Here is a 13,512-nt window from a genome sequence, read left to right on the forward strand (position 1 = left end):
ACGTAGGCAGGTGGAAGCAGCAACGGGATGACCGGGGATGGGGGGGGGGGGGGGCACAGGCCAGAACGCAGCTCCCGAGGCTCCAGCCTGCAAACATGCACAAAAGAGAAAAAAGGAGGGCCGGCACAAGAAACTACAGGAACGATGGACAAAAATGATAGCTATGAGATATTTATAATAAATAAAAATGGTAATGGAGAAGAGAGACAGGGAAAAGGAGAGGAGAAGAAGGGTGAGAGGCACCGCCCAGTGGATCATGTCGGTGCCCCCCTGCAGCATAAGCCTATAGCAGCATATCTACCGCGAAGCTATATTTGAGACTAACTATTATAGTCTTGTTCTATAGCTGCAACTATGACTACTGACTCTAACACACTAGAGTTTACACTACCTAGAGATTTACCAACACCAGCTAGAGGTTTACTAAACACTAACTATACGCTTTACTAAACAGAAAGGTTTTAAGTTTAGTTTTAAAGGTGGAGGATGTGTCAGCCTCCTCCTCAAATTCTACAAGACTAAGCTTAAATTGAATTAATTGGATGCAATTTGTAACTAATCTGTATAAAATAAATGTCTAACCACGCCGTAAGATATCAAAAGAAACCAAACTATGAGCGATGTCATGTCTCCATGAAGCACATACACACAAGGACAAATCTGAAATAACTGAAACTGACAAAAGTAATAATAAATATTATTCTACTGAAAGTCAGCTAATTAAAACCAGACATTGGTTTTGAATTATGGTTCAACCTTATGACTTTAACTTTTTTTTTCAAACTAATAAAACCAGCCTGGCCAAATGAATTGGTATCTTTTTGATGGCCAGAGAAAAGAGTGCCTCATAATTGGCATCACAGGCGTCTTCAATCTTTTATTCAGGCAGTCTGCCTATTCATAGAGTGAAAAGTGCTCTTTGGTATCACGGTGTGTACCATACTAATGATGGACCAGAGAAATGAAGGAGAGAGTTGTCTGAGGAGATCAGAAAGAAACAAGCAAGTTAAGGGGGAATTCTGTCGGACCCTCTTCAAGAAGCTTTAGGTTCCTGTTACCTCAGCTGCAAATTCAGAAGTTTAGGGTCCATGGTGAACGAGGTCAAAGAAAAATGCATCACTAATCTATCCAGCTTCCACCATGTGGCAACAAAAGGAATATTGACAAGACATTGGAGAGACGGATCATATAAATGGTAATCAATGAGCCCAGAACAACCTCCAAAGGTATTCAGCATGAACTCCATGGTCTCCAAAGTGTGCCAAACGTAACAACAAACAGAAAGGAACAAGCGGAAAGGTCTGTGTTGTACTGTCAAGACAGCCTTCATTAGAGATGGTTGAGGATGCCTCACACATTGTGGAAAAAGCATGTGTGTCATTAATTATTGGTGATTTCCCAATCCGATTGTATGCTCGGAAATCGGGGCTGATCACATCATTTCTGAATTACATGGATCAAGTGGAAATTACTATTTTTATTTCACTAAATTACTTTGTTTATTTATTTGTTATCTATCCTACAGTTTATGTTGGGGGGGGGTGTAGGCCTACCTATAGTAGCAGTTGTAGCTTGTGAGCTAACGTCAGTGTTGCCGACCTAAAGACTTTGTCTCTATATTTAGTTCAGACCCCTCTAGCAACTTATTTTCAAAATATAAACAACAAATGTAACCATATAACCCTAGTTAATTACAGGAATTAATATTTTATGTCATGAAAATAAAAAAAGACATATTAAATTATTTATGTGGTCGTGGGAGAAATGGCTCAAATAGTTGATAGATAAAATAGATTGGATAGGGTACTTACCAATACAAATTCAAACTCAAAAATACTATATTGATCCCCAGAAGGAAATTCTGAGTCCGAAGAGCCTCTGACTGGAGATACTGTTGCTGAATATCTGTGCTGTAAGAGGATGCTCAGGGTTGTCCACGATCAGCCTCATTTTATGAACTCCCCTCATACAATCATCTCTAGAGGCCCAAGAACAGTCCCCAGAACAGAGCCAGCCATCTTTATTAGTTTGTTCAGTTTCTTTAACTGACTCGTTCTGGTACTGCTCCCCCAACAGACTACTCTAGATCTGATTGCACTCTCCACAACACAGACATATAGAAGATAAACAATGTCTTGCTGCAAATGCCAAAGGACCTAAGCTTCCCCAAGCAGTACAATCTGCTCTGTTCCTTTATATAAAAAGCATCAGTGTTGCATTTCCAGTCTGTTTTCTAGGTAAACATGAGGTGTTTATACTCCTCCAACAACCTCCACTTCTTCTCCCATGATGGAAAAGTTATTCAGCTTAATCTTGGCTCTCCTAAAATCCACAATCAGTTTTTTTTTTATCTTTGTTTATTGGATTTTTGCACAACAATTGCACAGACACACATCTTTGACAATGTAAGAAAAATATAATACACTGTACAATCTTATAAAGGAAAAAACAACACACACACACACACACACACACACACACACACACACACACACACACACACACACACACACAATAAATAAACCAAAAACACACATAAAAAAACTAATCCAAACACAAAAACAACCTGAAGCCAGTCCCAAAACGTATGTAATAATATTATTGAGAAAGCAGTGCACTACTCACAATGCTCCAAATGTAGCACATGGAAACTGAAAAAAAGGGATGACTAAATAAGCAGATAAACAGATAAATAATAGTAAAAAAGGATATACCATAAAACAAGAAAAGAAAAAGAAAATTAGTCTGGGACAGAAAAAAGTTGCATCCGTCCAGCCAGTCTTAGGAACGGTGCCTACAACCGCAAATTTATCAGTGGATCCCCACAGGGACCACCTGATCTTTTCCAGTTTTAAACAATATACAACATCCCTTAGCCAATGCCTTAGCCAATGGATATGAGAGGGGGGTAGTTGTGATTTCCATTTAAGCAAAACGACCCTCCTGGGCAACATAGTCAGGAAGGCCAAACAATCCATCAATGAGGGGGGCAAAGATGCAAAACCAGAAAACACCCCAAACACTTGGCATGACCCGAGAAACAGCAGCAAACACCTCAGTCCAGAAACCTTGCAGTTGAGGACATAGCCAGAACGTGTGCTTAAAGTCTGCAGGGGACTGACAACGCCTATCATAGACAGGGGAAACTAAGCTATACATTTTTGACAAATGCACCCTGGTGTAATAATCTCTGTGAACAAGTTTACACTAGCCCCTTTCACACAGCCAGTTCGAGGCGGGAACGTTGCGCCTTTAAGCCGCCTCGCTGTTCTGTGTGAAAGTCACAGAGGCGGAATGGGGGGGTCAAGTGGCCCCATCAATAAGCCGGCAGCGGAGGTAGTCACAGAGCCGAAACGGGGTCTGTGTGAATGACACAGCCGGCATGCCGGCATGCCACTAGACGCTGACGCTGTCGTCACGCCTCTGATTGCGGAACGCCGGCATGCTGTGTGAATTTACAGACGGGAGCGGCGTTATGCCGGCGTTGTATGGTTCTGTGTGAACCAACAAAGGCGGCGTATTGGCAGGACTTCTTTACACCAATATTGCGGAATCTCTGTGTGAAAGGGGCTAATGAGTAAGAGGATGCCTTGCACAGATGGAAGGCGTATATGATCTGTGACCAGAGCTCATCAAAAAAAGGCTCCCCTATATCATCTTCCCAAAGAGTCCTTAGCAGAATCAAGGATTGTGTATGCATAGAAGACGATCTATTATAAAAAATTGAAATGGAGCCTTTCAGTCTGGGGACAGGTGAAAGCAAAACATCTAGATCGGAGTCATCAGGCAAGTTAGGAAAGACAGGAAATGTATTTTGGACAATGCTACGGACCTGTAAGTATCTAAAAATGTAATGAGAAGGGAGAGCATATATAGCTGCATATTGTTGAAAAGTGGCAAAGACACGATCAATAAACAAATCATTAAAAATCCTAGTACCAAGGCCTGCTCAAATTGTAAAAGCCGCATCAGTGAGAGAGGGCAGAAAAGCAGGATTACCAGCCAGCGGGGCATGGGGAGAGAGAGATTGCAAACCAAAATGGCGCCTGAGTTGATTACAGACCTTAAGAGAGGTTTTCACAATTACATTTTTTGTGCAAGTAACAGTCAAAGACACAAGTGGAGAATACAGAAGAGGTATGAGAGAAGCAGGCCAGGTTTCATTCCATAATCAGCCAGTCAGGTGAGGAAAGGGTAACCCCCTGAAGCCAAAAAGAGAAAACTCTGATGTTGGAAGCCCAATAGTAGTACCTGAAATTAGGTAAAGCAATCCCACCTAGCGGCTTCGGCCGTTGCTAATAACGATTGGACAACCCAGGAACCTTCTCACCCCAAAGAAAGCCAGAGACAAGAGAATCCATTCCATTGAAAAAAGAGCTAGTCGAGTAAACTGGAATGCACTGGAAAAGATACAAAAAATGGGGGAGAACATTAATTTTCACACAATGAATGTGTCACCAGAGAGAGGTTAAGCAAAGAACAACGATTAAAGTCCCCTCTGACCCTCAACAGGAGTGGAGAGAAGTTGGCTTGAGTCAACGCCCCCAACTGACGTGTAACCCGAACACCTAAATACATAAAACCCGTTTTGGCTATTTTAAAAGACAACCTATGGCAGGGGAAGGCACTCGTAGCCGAGTTAACAGGGAACAACTCACTTTTGCTTAAATTTAACTTGTACCCCGAGAGCCGGCCAAAGTCCGAAAGTAGACACAATGCAGCAGGTACAGAGGGATCAAGATCTGAAACATAAAGAAGTCAGTCATCCGCATACAGCGAGACTTTTGCAACAAGGTTATGTCAGCGTATTCACACAATAAATGGGTTTGAACAGAGAGCAATCGCGAGCGGCTCAATAGCCAACGCAAATAGTAGAGGTCTCAGTGGGCACCATTGCCTCATGGAGCGATGAAGAGAAAAGTTACATAACCGATTTATTATTGGTCTTAATGGAAGCCTGTAAATTGGAAAAAAGAAACTTAATCCAAGACAAGAAAGTCAACCCCAAAGCCACATTTTTTGATTTATATGAAAAAAATACGACCACATCACCCGGTCGAATGCCTTTTCGGCATCCAACAAAATGACAGATTCCTCAGAACCAAAAACTTTTTTTTTTTCTTGTTGAGGAGCTCTTTCAGGTCACTGGTGTTTGTCCTCTGGTGCAGATGATGATGTCCACACAGACGTTGGTATAGTCAGTCACACTCTCAGTCATGGCATTGATCTCATCTCCATGTGGTTCACAGAATGCCTCAAAACGTGGTTGCAATCACCAGTGACTAGATGAGTCTGTAACTTAGCAACAGCGGAGCTGATTTCACATGTAGCGTCTGTACCAACTGATGGTGGGATGTAAACTGCCACTACAATAACACTGGTGAACTCTCTTGGCAGATAATAAGTACTGAAACTCACAGCTAAGAGTTTAATATCTGGACTGCAGAAACAATGTTTCACAGTTCCGTATCCTGGATTAAACCATCGGTTGTTGCCAAGCACTGCAATTCCTCCATCCTTGACTCTTCTGCTCATCTCTAAGTCTCTGTGTGCCCGTATCATCTAAAAGATGGGAAGAGAGACTCTGAAGTTGGGGATAACCTGTATAAAATACAGCTATTTAAGGCAAGTTTCAGAAGTGAAGTTGAGTCTTTAGTAGGATTAATTTGCTACGGTTGCATTACTTTACCTCTGGAGTAAATGCTGCCAAAATCACTGGGTAAATCCAGTCCTGTGTGTCCGGCAGCCGTACGGGGAATACCACCGACTGATCATAGGGCTGCACCTGGATGAAGCACTCTTCCTTCACTTCAGAACATCAACACGGCATTACTCAACCTAGCCTTTATCACATTATCTTGTGATATGGGCCAGGTCTCTTCTAGAAATAAGATCTGATCTAGTCAAACCTTTGTGCGATGTGGAAGAGGGATAAAGCTTTGCTCCATCTTTCAGACTTCTATCTCGTTTGTGGTTTTCATGTGCATGCCCCTCTGACTTGTTCCTGCATCCTCCGCCCATGTGGTGTAATTGAAGCGCAGCGCTCCTGTTGACTGCAGATAGGCCTTCTGTCCATCTTGGGATGGTAAAATACACTTAACCTTCAGATGGACTCAGTAGGTTGGAAGGGTCTCCTCCATTTCAGAGCTAAGATCTATTTTTTTTAATAAAGTTAATGTTTTCAATTATTTCCCCACATTTCCAGGCCCCAAACATTTGGAGAACATGTACCTCTGCATGCCGTTCTCCTGACCCCACTATACATTCCTTTGCTTTATGAAAGTTTTTTTTTTTTCAAAAACAAATGAAAATGAGATCTGCTGTGGTTTTTTTTCCCCCACACCACTCCTCTCTTGTTCCCCTTTTCCTCCTCCATTCCTTGGTTCTCACACCATATTCTTGCTGCTATTGATCCCCTCCTTATTCCCCGGTGATCGGATTTTACCCGTCTGATTACCAACTGAGGGTGTGCCAAGGTGGGTGGTGGGAAGCTGGTCGAGTTGCAGCTCTGGTGAGGAGGGTTGGGAAGGTTGTTGGTTTGCTTTCTTCCACAACAACGCACAGTTTTCATCATTATGAAAACAAAGGTATTTGTTACAACTGTCCGTATTTTCATTTCTTTATCTAAACCTCTTCCTCCTCCTTTGTTTCAATCATTTAATCCCTTTTATCTTTCTTCATTTCTCATCATTTGCCTCAATATTATATTTTATCAGGTAGAGTTAAAGTTAGACAACCTGCAGATTTTTTTAAAATCAGGACTGAGTTGTGAACATAACTACCACATATTGAGTTTAATGTTCTGTTAACGTCCTTGAAAGTATACAGTACATTTTACACTTGTGCATTTATGACTCTTTCTCCATTTCCCTCATGTTTATCTTTCCTTGTGTCTCAACATCTCAACATCTATGCTGTTGAATTCATATCAGTTTTTCTTATTGTTTTTGTTGCTCTTTGCCATTTCATCTCATGTTCCCGCCTCCTTCTCTCACTTCTCCATCTCCACTCTCTTCTCATTTCACCATTCTTTAAGTCATTTTTAGGTATTACTTTTCCCCATTTGCCTCTCCTCTGTTTCCGTTTCCTTGTTTATGTCTCTCCAGCATCACCACTCATTTATCATCATCATCCTTCTTCTCATAATAATAATAATAACAACCACAACACCAATAATAATAATAATAATATATATTATTATTATTATTATTATTATTATGAGTAGTAATATTAGGATTATTAGTAGGATTAAGAGTAGGAGTGGCATTGACGGGAGAAAAAGCATTTTTTTTCCACTCTTTTTCATGATATATCCACAGGTTGATGTTAACGACATTAAGCCCTTGTTTTAATAGATTCCTTCCCTGAAGGATAATGTAATTTCAGCAAGAAAGGCTTTTTATCCCAATCCATTTTTCATTTTTATGAAGTTTTAGCTTAGCACAGAGCAGAGAAGGGAGCTCCTCCGTCCCACTCGTTGGTTAATCGGGTTATGTTTGGGAATAGGTTGGCCAACAAACAGAATTTAGATACAATGTCATTATAATAGATCTGCTGGTTGCAAAGGAAGTGGATCGATGTGCTTCAGAAATCAGTCAGTCCCTCCGCAATGTAGAGAGGCAGACACACACCGACTGGAAGCAATTTGTACAGAAACCCTCACGCAGGAGAAATGAGTGAAGTTTGTTGCTTTCACTGACTTGCATAAGAACCAAATTCTCAATAGTTGCTAAGATAAATAAAATTTGCCATGATCTGCATGCCAATTTAATTTACTGAATATCCCTCAGGAAGTTTTTAGTATAGGTGCTCCATCTCCCCTCTAACTTTTTTAAATAAATCTTTTAAGTTTGAATTTTGCAAAACTTCAAAATTTCAGCCAATAATGAAGTAGATAATGGGACACAGCTCTGTTCTATTCTGGATCCTCTTGCAGCTAATTAATGTTTATAACAAATACTAAGCGCAAATTTTGACACTGTATGTAAACTACTCAACTAAAAGTAAATAAAGTAAAAAAAAAAGAAAATGTACTTGTGAAGTACTTTGTGCTGTTTTCATGGAAATTAAGAGAGTAGCAGCCAATTGCATCATCAACACTTTGACCACATCATCCACCTTCCCTGGGTGGATTAATTGATGATGATGATGATGATGATATCGATGATATCGATAGCTGTTTTTGTGTTGGCCCGAGGCAGGTGTAACAATTTTATGCTTAGAAATTTGATTTCACGTTGACATCTACCACTAACCTCAATACTGTTGCGGTCCATGTTCAGGGCGACAGTTTAAATCTGACGATGTGCCCAACCTTTCTGCAAATGTGCAGAATTAGTTTTAGGAACATGAAGAAGAGTTGATGAAGGGTCGTCTTGACCTGAAGGTTTCCAGATCTGTCTGATAACAGCATCTTTAGGGTTTTCTTTAATCTATGCGTACTTGACCCTTAAAAGCCTAAATGATCCTTTTTTTTTAATGACTTTGTATGTTATACACCTTAAGCGGTCTAATGATGACCGTTCTTCAGTATCTAAGAGGTGTTTTGGCGTCATGGAGGGACGGTGCAGTTTTTGGCAAGTGATTTGTCTCCTGTACTTGCAAATGCCCCGTGTGTTTCCTTTCATGTCCCTTGCTTTGTTTTTGCTTTCTTTGGAAATATGAACTTTTTAGTGATTCTGACTGAGCGTCTGTTTCTAATTCTGTTATCCACCGGCCCAGTCTGGCCCAGAGGATGGACGCCATCTGTAATGTGTTTATCAGAGCTGGCTGCTGGACATTCTCCCAAATGACAGCTGGCCTTTAGCAATCTTATTTTAAAGAGTGTCGGTATATAGTATGGAAATTGGGGGAAGGGAGCCTGTGAGATCTTGAAAAAATTAAGGGGGAGAACCGAGTAGATGTTGTCCTTCAACGAGAAGGTTCAACTCCCAGTCCTTGAGCAAGCACTAGTTGCCGCCATTTCATCATCATTCAACGTGTTGACCAGTGTGTGATCGTAGCTACAAAGCGCGAGTACATTCAGTGTGTGTAAGGGCGTAAGTGAATGGGTAAATGAGAAACGCATCGTAAAGTGCTTTGTAGAACATAGACAAGGTTAAAAAGGTGCTGTATAAGTGCAAATCATTTACTCTTACTGTAACCTAAGCCCTATCATCACAAGAGGTTCTGCACAGGCTGTTTAAACGTCAGTGAATAAACTGCATTTATTCACTGACTGGAATCCATCTTGGATTTTGATCTGCTTCAGATGTTTCTCGGATCCATTTACACAGTCAGCTCATTTGAGATCAAGTGGCTGTTCACTTTCCACGAGCGTCCGCAGCGGGTCTGATGATCCATCTGTATCTCCACAGGATGATAACATCTGCAATTTGGACGCTTTAAGAGCTCAGTAACTAAGGATAAACATGTCACGCTTCTTCAAGGGATTACATAATTTCACAACATTAAACTTTAGTCACTTGACATAAAGGTGTTTATTTGTTGTTAAGTTTAAATGTACTATTGGTCTGTGGTTACTCATCATAATGTGGTAAAAAGTAATGGGAATCTCTTGAGCAGCACAGCATCCAACAGGAATGTAAAGTAGTTGAAAAGTCAACAATTTCAATGTGTTTAAAGTAAGGCTGGGACTTTAGCGCGTTCATTTCGATTAATTACAGAAAAAATAGCGCGCTAGAAAAAATAACGCATTTTAATCGCATTCGTTCGGAACGTTTCTCACGGGACGACTTTAACACGGATGACGCACTGACCAACCAGACCCTTGAGAGAGAGGCTGCGTCCGAAATCGCATACTTCCACCCTAATGATATTTACTGATATTTACTCAAAAGTGTGCCAAACTTAGGTATACTTTTTAGTATATACTTTTTAGTATGGCATTTCGGACGCACCGAGAGAGTTATGACACTTACGTGGACTCCCATTGTAAGCTCTGCGGCGAGATCAAAGCGTTTCACAACTCTCTCTCAAGGTTCTGCAACCAACGTGCATTAGTGTTACAGTGAAGTGCGGCCGTCGTCATAACACAAGCTCAGTTGTTACCACACACGTTAAAGATGAATGAAGTCGCAGACGAAAAAAGGGTCTCGTTGGTCCCGTGGATGGTAAATTTAGTTTTAAAAAACGGATGGATGGAATCGTGCTCTGTTTTCTAATGTTTCCATGTTCTGGAATGAACTTGAAACAGTTGAAAGTATTTTGTTATATTTAAGTGTTTACAGAAGGTCCTTGACTATAGGCTACCTGTCTCATTCAATGTGCATACTGCATATATTTAATTTACTGCACTTTATAGCAAATTGCACTGATCTGTTCTCGGTGAAGCACCACCTTGATAAAAATAAACTGTTTCATAAATTGAGCATATGTTTTCACTAGTCAATCATTCAAACCAAAAAAGGAAATCTCATAGTTTCCAGGTCTAAAATTGATATGCGATCAAATTGCGATTAATTGCGATTAATTAATTACACAGCCTGTAATTAATTCGATTTATTTTTTGAATTGAGTCCCAGCCCTAGTTTAAAGTCAAAAATATGTAAAAAGCTAATAACAAAGAACTGCTGCGACAAGCTGCCAGCGTGAGCGGCATGGTTCATGCACGCTGAATGATGTGAGAGGGACAGTGCAAACACGTCTGGGCGGCTCTAGAAAATGGTCCTGATATGGATAAAATACCACATACGTTAAAATGATGTTATAATTAAAGAGTAAAAAGTAGCAAGGTATATAAGTTGCCTGCATTTACACACACGACAAATAAAATAAGCCAACAAGATGTTTTTTCTTTCTTTTTTGACTTCTAACTTTGAATGGAGAGACCAAAAAAGGAGCTGTAAACGGTTTGTTTTCCTTTTTCTAAATGATAATCGAAAACTAGCTTGTTTTGGGTTTCTCATTTAAAAAAGGTGGTTTGCCATGAAGTACACAGATCCTCCTACTTTCCCCCTATTTTTGTGAGAGTCCGACTTCGGGTGGTAGTTGGGGAGGGCTTGTTTCTCTGGATACGTATCTATGGCAACGGCGTGTTGACTCATCGAGATGGGAAAATAAGAAATAGAAATGAGACACACACACACACACACACACACACACACACACACACACACACACACACACACACACACACACACACACACACACAATGCTTTTATGTAGTGCTTACTCTGCTTTTGATCCAGACTGTGTAGAGTGCTCTCATCTGCTACTGTGATACAAACTTTTGTGACCCTATCTCTCTTTTTCACGCTCACTCTCCCCCTCCCTTCTCTCTCTCTCTCTCACATACACACACATTCTTGAACACACACAACAGCATCAGCAGCAGATCCCCACTGCGTTGACCCTGACACACACACACACACACACACACACACACACACACACACACACACACACACACACACACACACACACACACACACAGAGGAGGTTATTTTTGGGTCACTTTGGTGAGCACAAAGACGGGCCACGCCCACACATGTATTCACACACAGGCTCACGCACACAAAAGCCTCCATGATTGCACTCGTCCACAATCCATCCAGAAGTCTGTGAACATGACCGTCTGTGTGTTTAAATGTCTTTTCACGGGGACTCCAGGAGGGTGTGTGTGTGTGTGTGTGTGCGTGTGCGTGTGCGCGTGCGCGTGCGCGCGCGCGCGTGCGCGTGTGTGCGTGTGCGTGCGTGCGTTTAACACCAGGACAAAAGAAGTGTGCCTGGTCAGTTGTTATCAGCTCACTGTAGACCTACAGACCCGCTGTTTTTTTTTTCAGCCTGGAAAGAAAGAAAAAGGGAGAAATAAAATAGGAAGCATTTTGTCCCCCTATACTTTACTGTCTCTTTATTGAAAACATCTAACGCCATCTTCAGATCTTTAAGAATCATCTGCTACATTTTTAACTTGTAAACATTTGGGAGGTCAATAAAAGCAAGGCCTCCCTTCAGTTTGTACTTCAGCATGTGGTAGACTATATTTTTTTAAATATATTTTGAATTTGAGAATGAGAAGGGGTTACATTTAGTGTATAATACTTTATCGATGTGATGTACTCAAATCTCTGGGAACCACAGCAGCAAACTTAAGTTCAATTTCTTCTGTCCCCCTACCAGGCTGTCTTTCTAACCTTCCACCAAACACTAAGAAGATCTCCAACTCGTACGAGGAGCGTCGTAAACAGGCCACCGCTATCGTGCTGCTGGGAGTGATCGGTGCAGAATTTGGCGCCGAAATTGAACCCCCGAAAGGCTCTGCGCGTGCTCGAGCTGGCGGACAGGCACCTGATGGCTTTGGACCGGCGAGCGGATCATCATCTAACTACTCACTGGCACGACACACGTGTAAGTACAGAGTCAGCATGTATGCAGTGATGGAAGAGTGATGTGATGGCACAATGCACTGAATTATTTAACAAATAGTTGACTTTTTTTCTGAATGCTAAGAACTTTTAATGAACATGATATATATATAATACTGAACAACAGAATAAATAGTTTAAAATTAAGTAAAAACTATGGATAAAACAGTCAGGCTGCCTCAGATTAGTATGCTGAAGATTCTGTCAGCTGACATTTTTCCTTTTGGAAAACTGCAGTACTGGGAAGGTTTATCAGACAAATTAAGACCGAACAAATGTAAGGATCATCTGAGGGTCAAAGGGACTGGGGCAACATACTCATGTTCATTTTCATTTTCCCCATGTCTAAGTATAAAGTGACATAGCAGGCAACCACTGCACAGTAGACCGTCTTTTTAATGATGAAACAAAATAATAGGAATTCACAATGTGGCAGAAAAATCAGTGGATGCAGAACTGAATCATTGCTTTGATTTAGTGTTTTCATTGAGTCTTTTAACTTTGAATTCTACAACTGACAAAGTTTAAACTTCAGTGGTGTTGGATTAGAGGTGAGGAAAGAGAAGGGATTGATTTTCACCCACCAAGCTTGGCGAGCTTGATTTCCACACAAACGCCTCGCACAGCCAATGCCGTGCTGTGCCTGCAGCACTGGACCATGGAGGCCATCAAACTTGCACTAAGCAGGGCTACTCTTCCATCCCACTGCTCACAGGCTCTGATTGGCCGCCTCTAGGGACGTCCACACAGCAACACAACCTGTGCTCACACTGATAGGCTTTGGAGCGTGATGCCTCCTAGCTGGACCTGTACATAGCGGTTAGCTCCCCTACAGCATGTGGTATCGCCACATGCACACACCAGAAAGTCTAAGCCTGTATCATCAGAAGAAACAACGCCACATTTAATTGCTTTCCTTTGAGGTCTGACCTGGGGCTTACTCAAGATGTCGCAATACTTGTGGCAAAAATGCTACCAGTGCCGCTTAGGGGTACTAAAGAGCTGAGGTCTGGACTTTGGACCATTACACCACCCTGACTCTGTTTTCAAGCCATCCGGTTTAAGTTTTTCTGTTGTGTTTGGTGTCACAGTCATGCTGCAGTCCTCCTAGTCACAACCAGCTTCAGCTGTCAGACGGACTGCCTCA

At 41.4% G+C, this 13,512-nt stretch overlaps 1 protein-coding gene across 3 annotated transcripts in view; it reads left to right on the top strand.

The window, feature by feature from the left end:
* The window catches only part of LOC133455532 (WD repeat-containing protein 7), a 115,666-nt gene that overhangs the window by 70,746 nt on the left and 31,408 nt on the right, over positions 1 to 13,512 (top strand). For all 3 annotated transcript variants that reach the window (XM_061734611.1, XM_061734613.1, XM_061734612.1), the window contains one exon: positions 12,121 to 12,348. In XM_061734611.1, the coding sequence (XP_061590595.1) occupies positions 12,121 to 12,348 (228 nt within the window). The remainder of the gene's footprint in view (positions 1 to 12,120; positions 12,349 to 13,512) is intronic.

Source organism: Cololabis saira, chromosome 11, assembly GCF_033807715.1.
Source record: "Cololabis saira isolate AMF1-May2022 chromosome 11, fColSai1.1, whole genome shotgun sequence".
NCBI classification, from domain to species: Eukaryota; Metazoa; Chordata; class Actinopteri; order Beloniformes; family Belonidae; genus Cololabis; species Cololabis saira.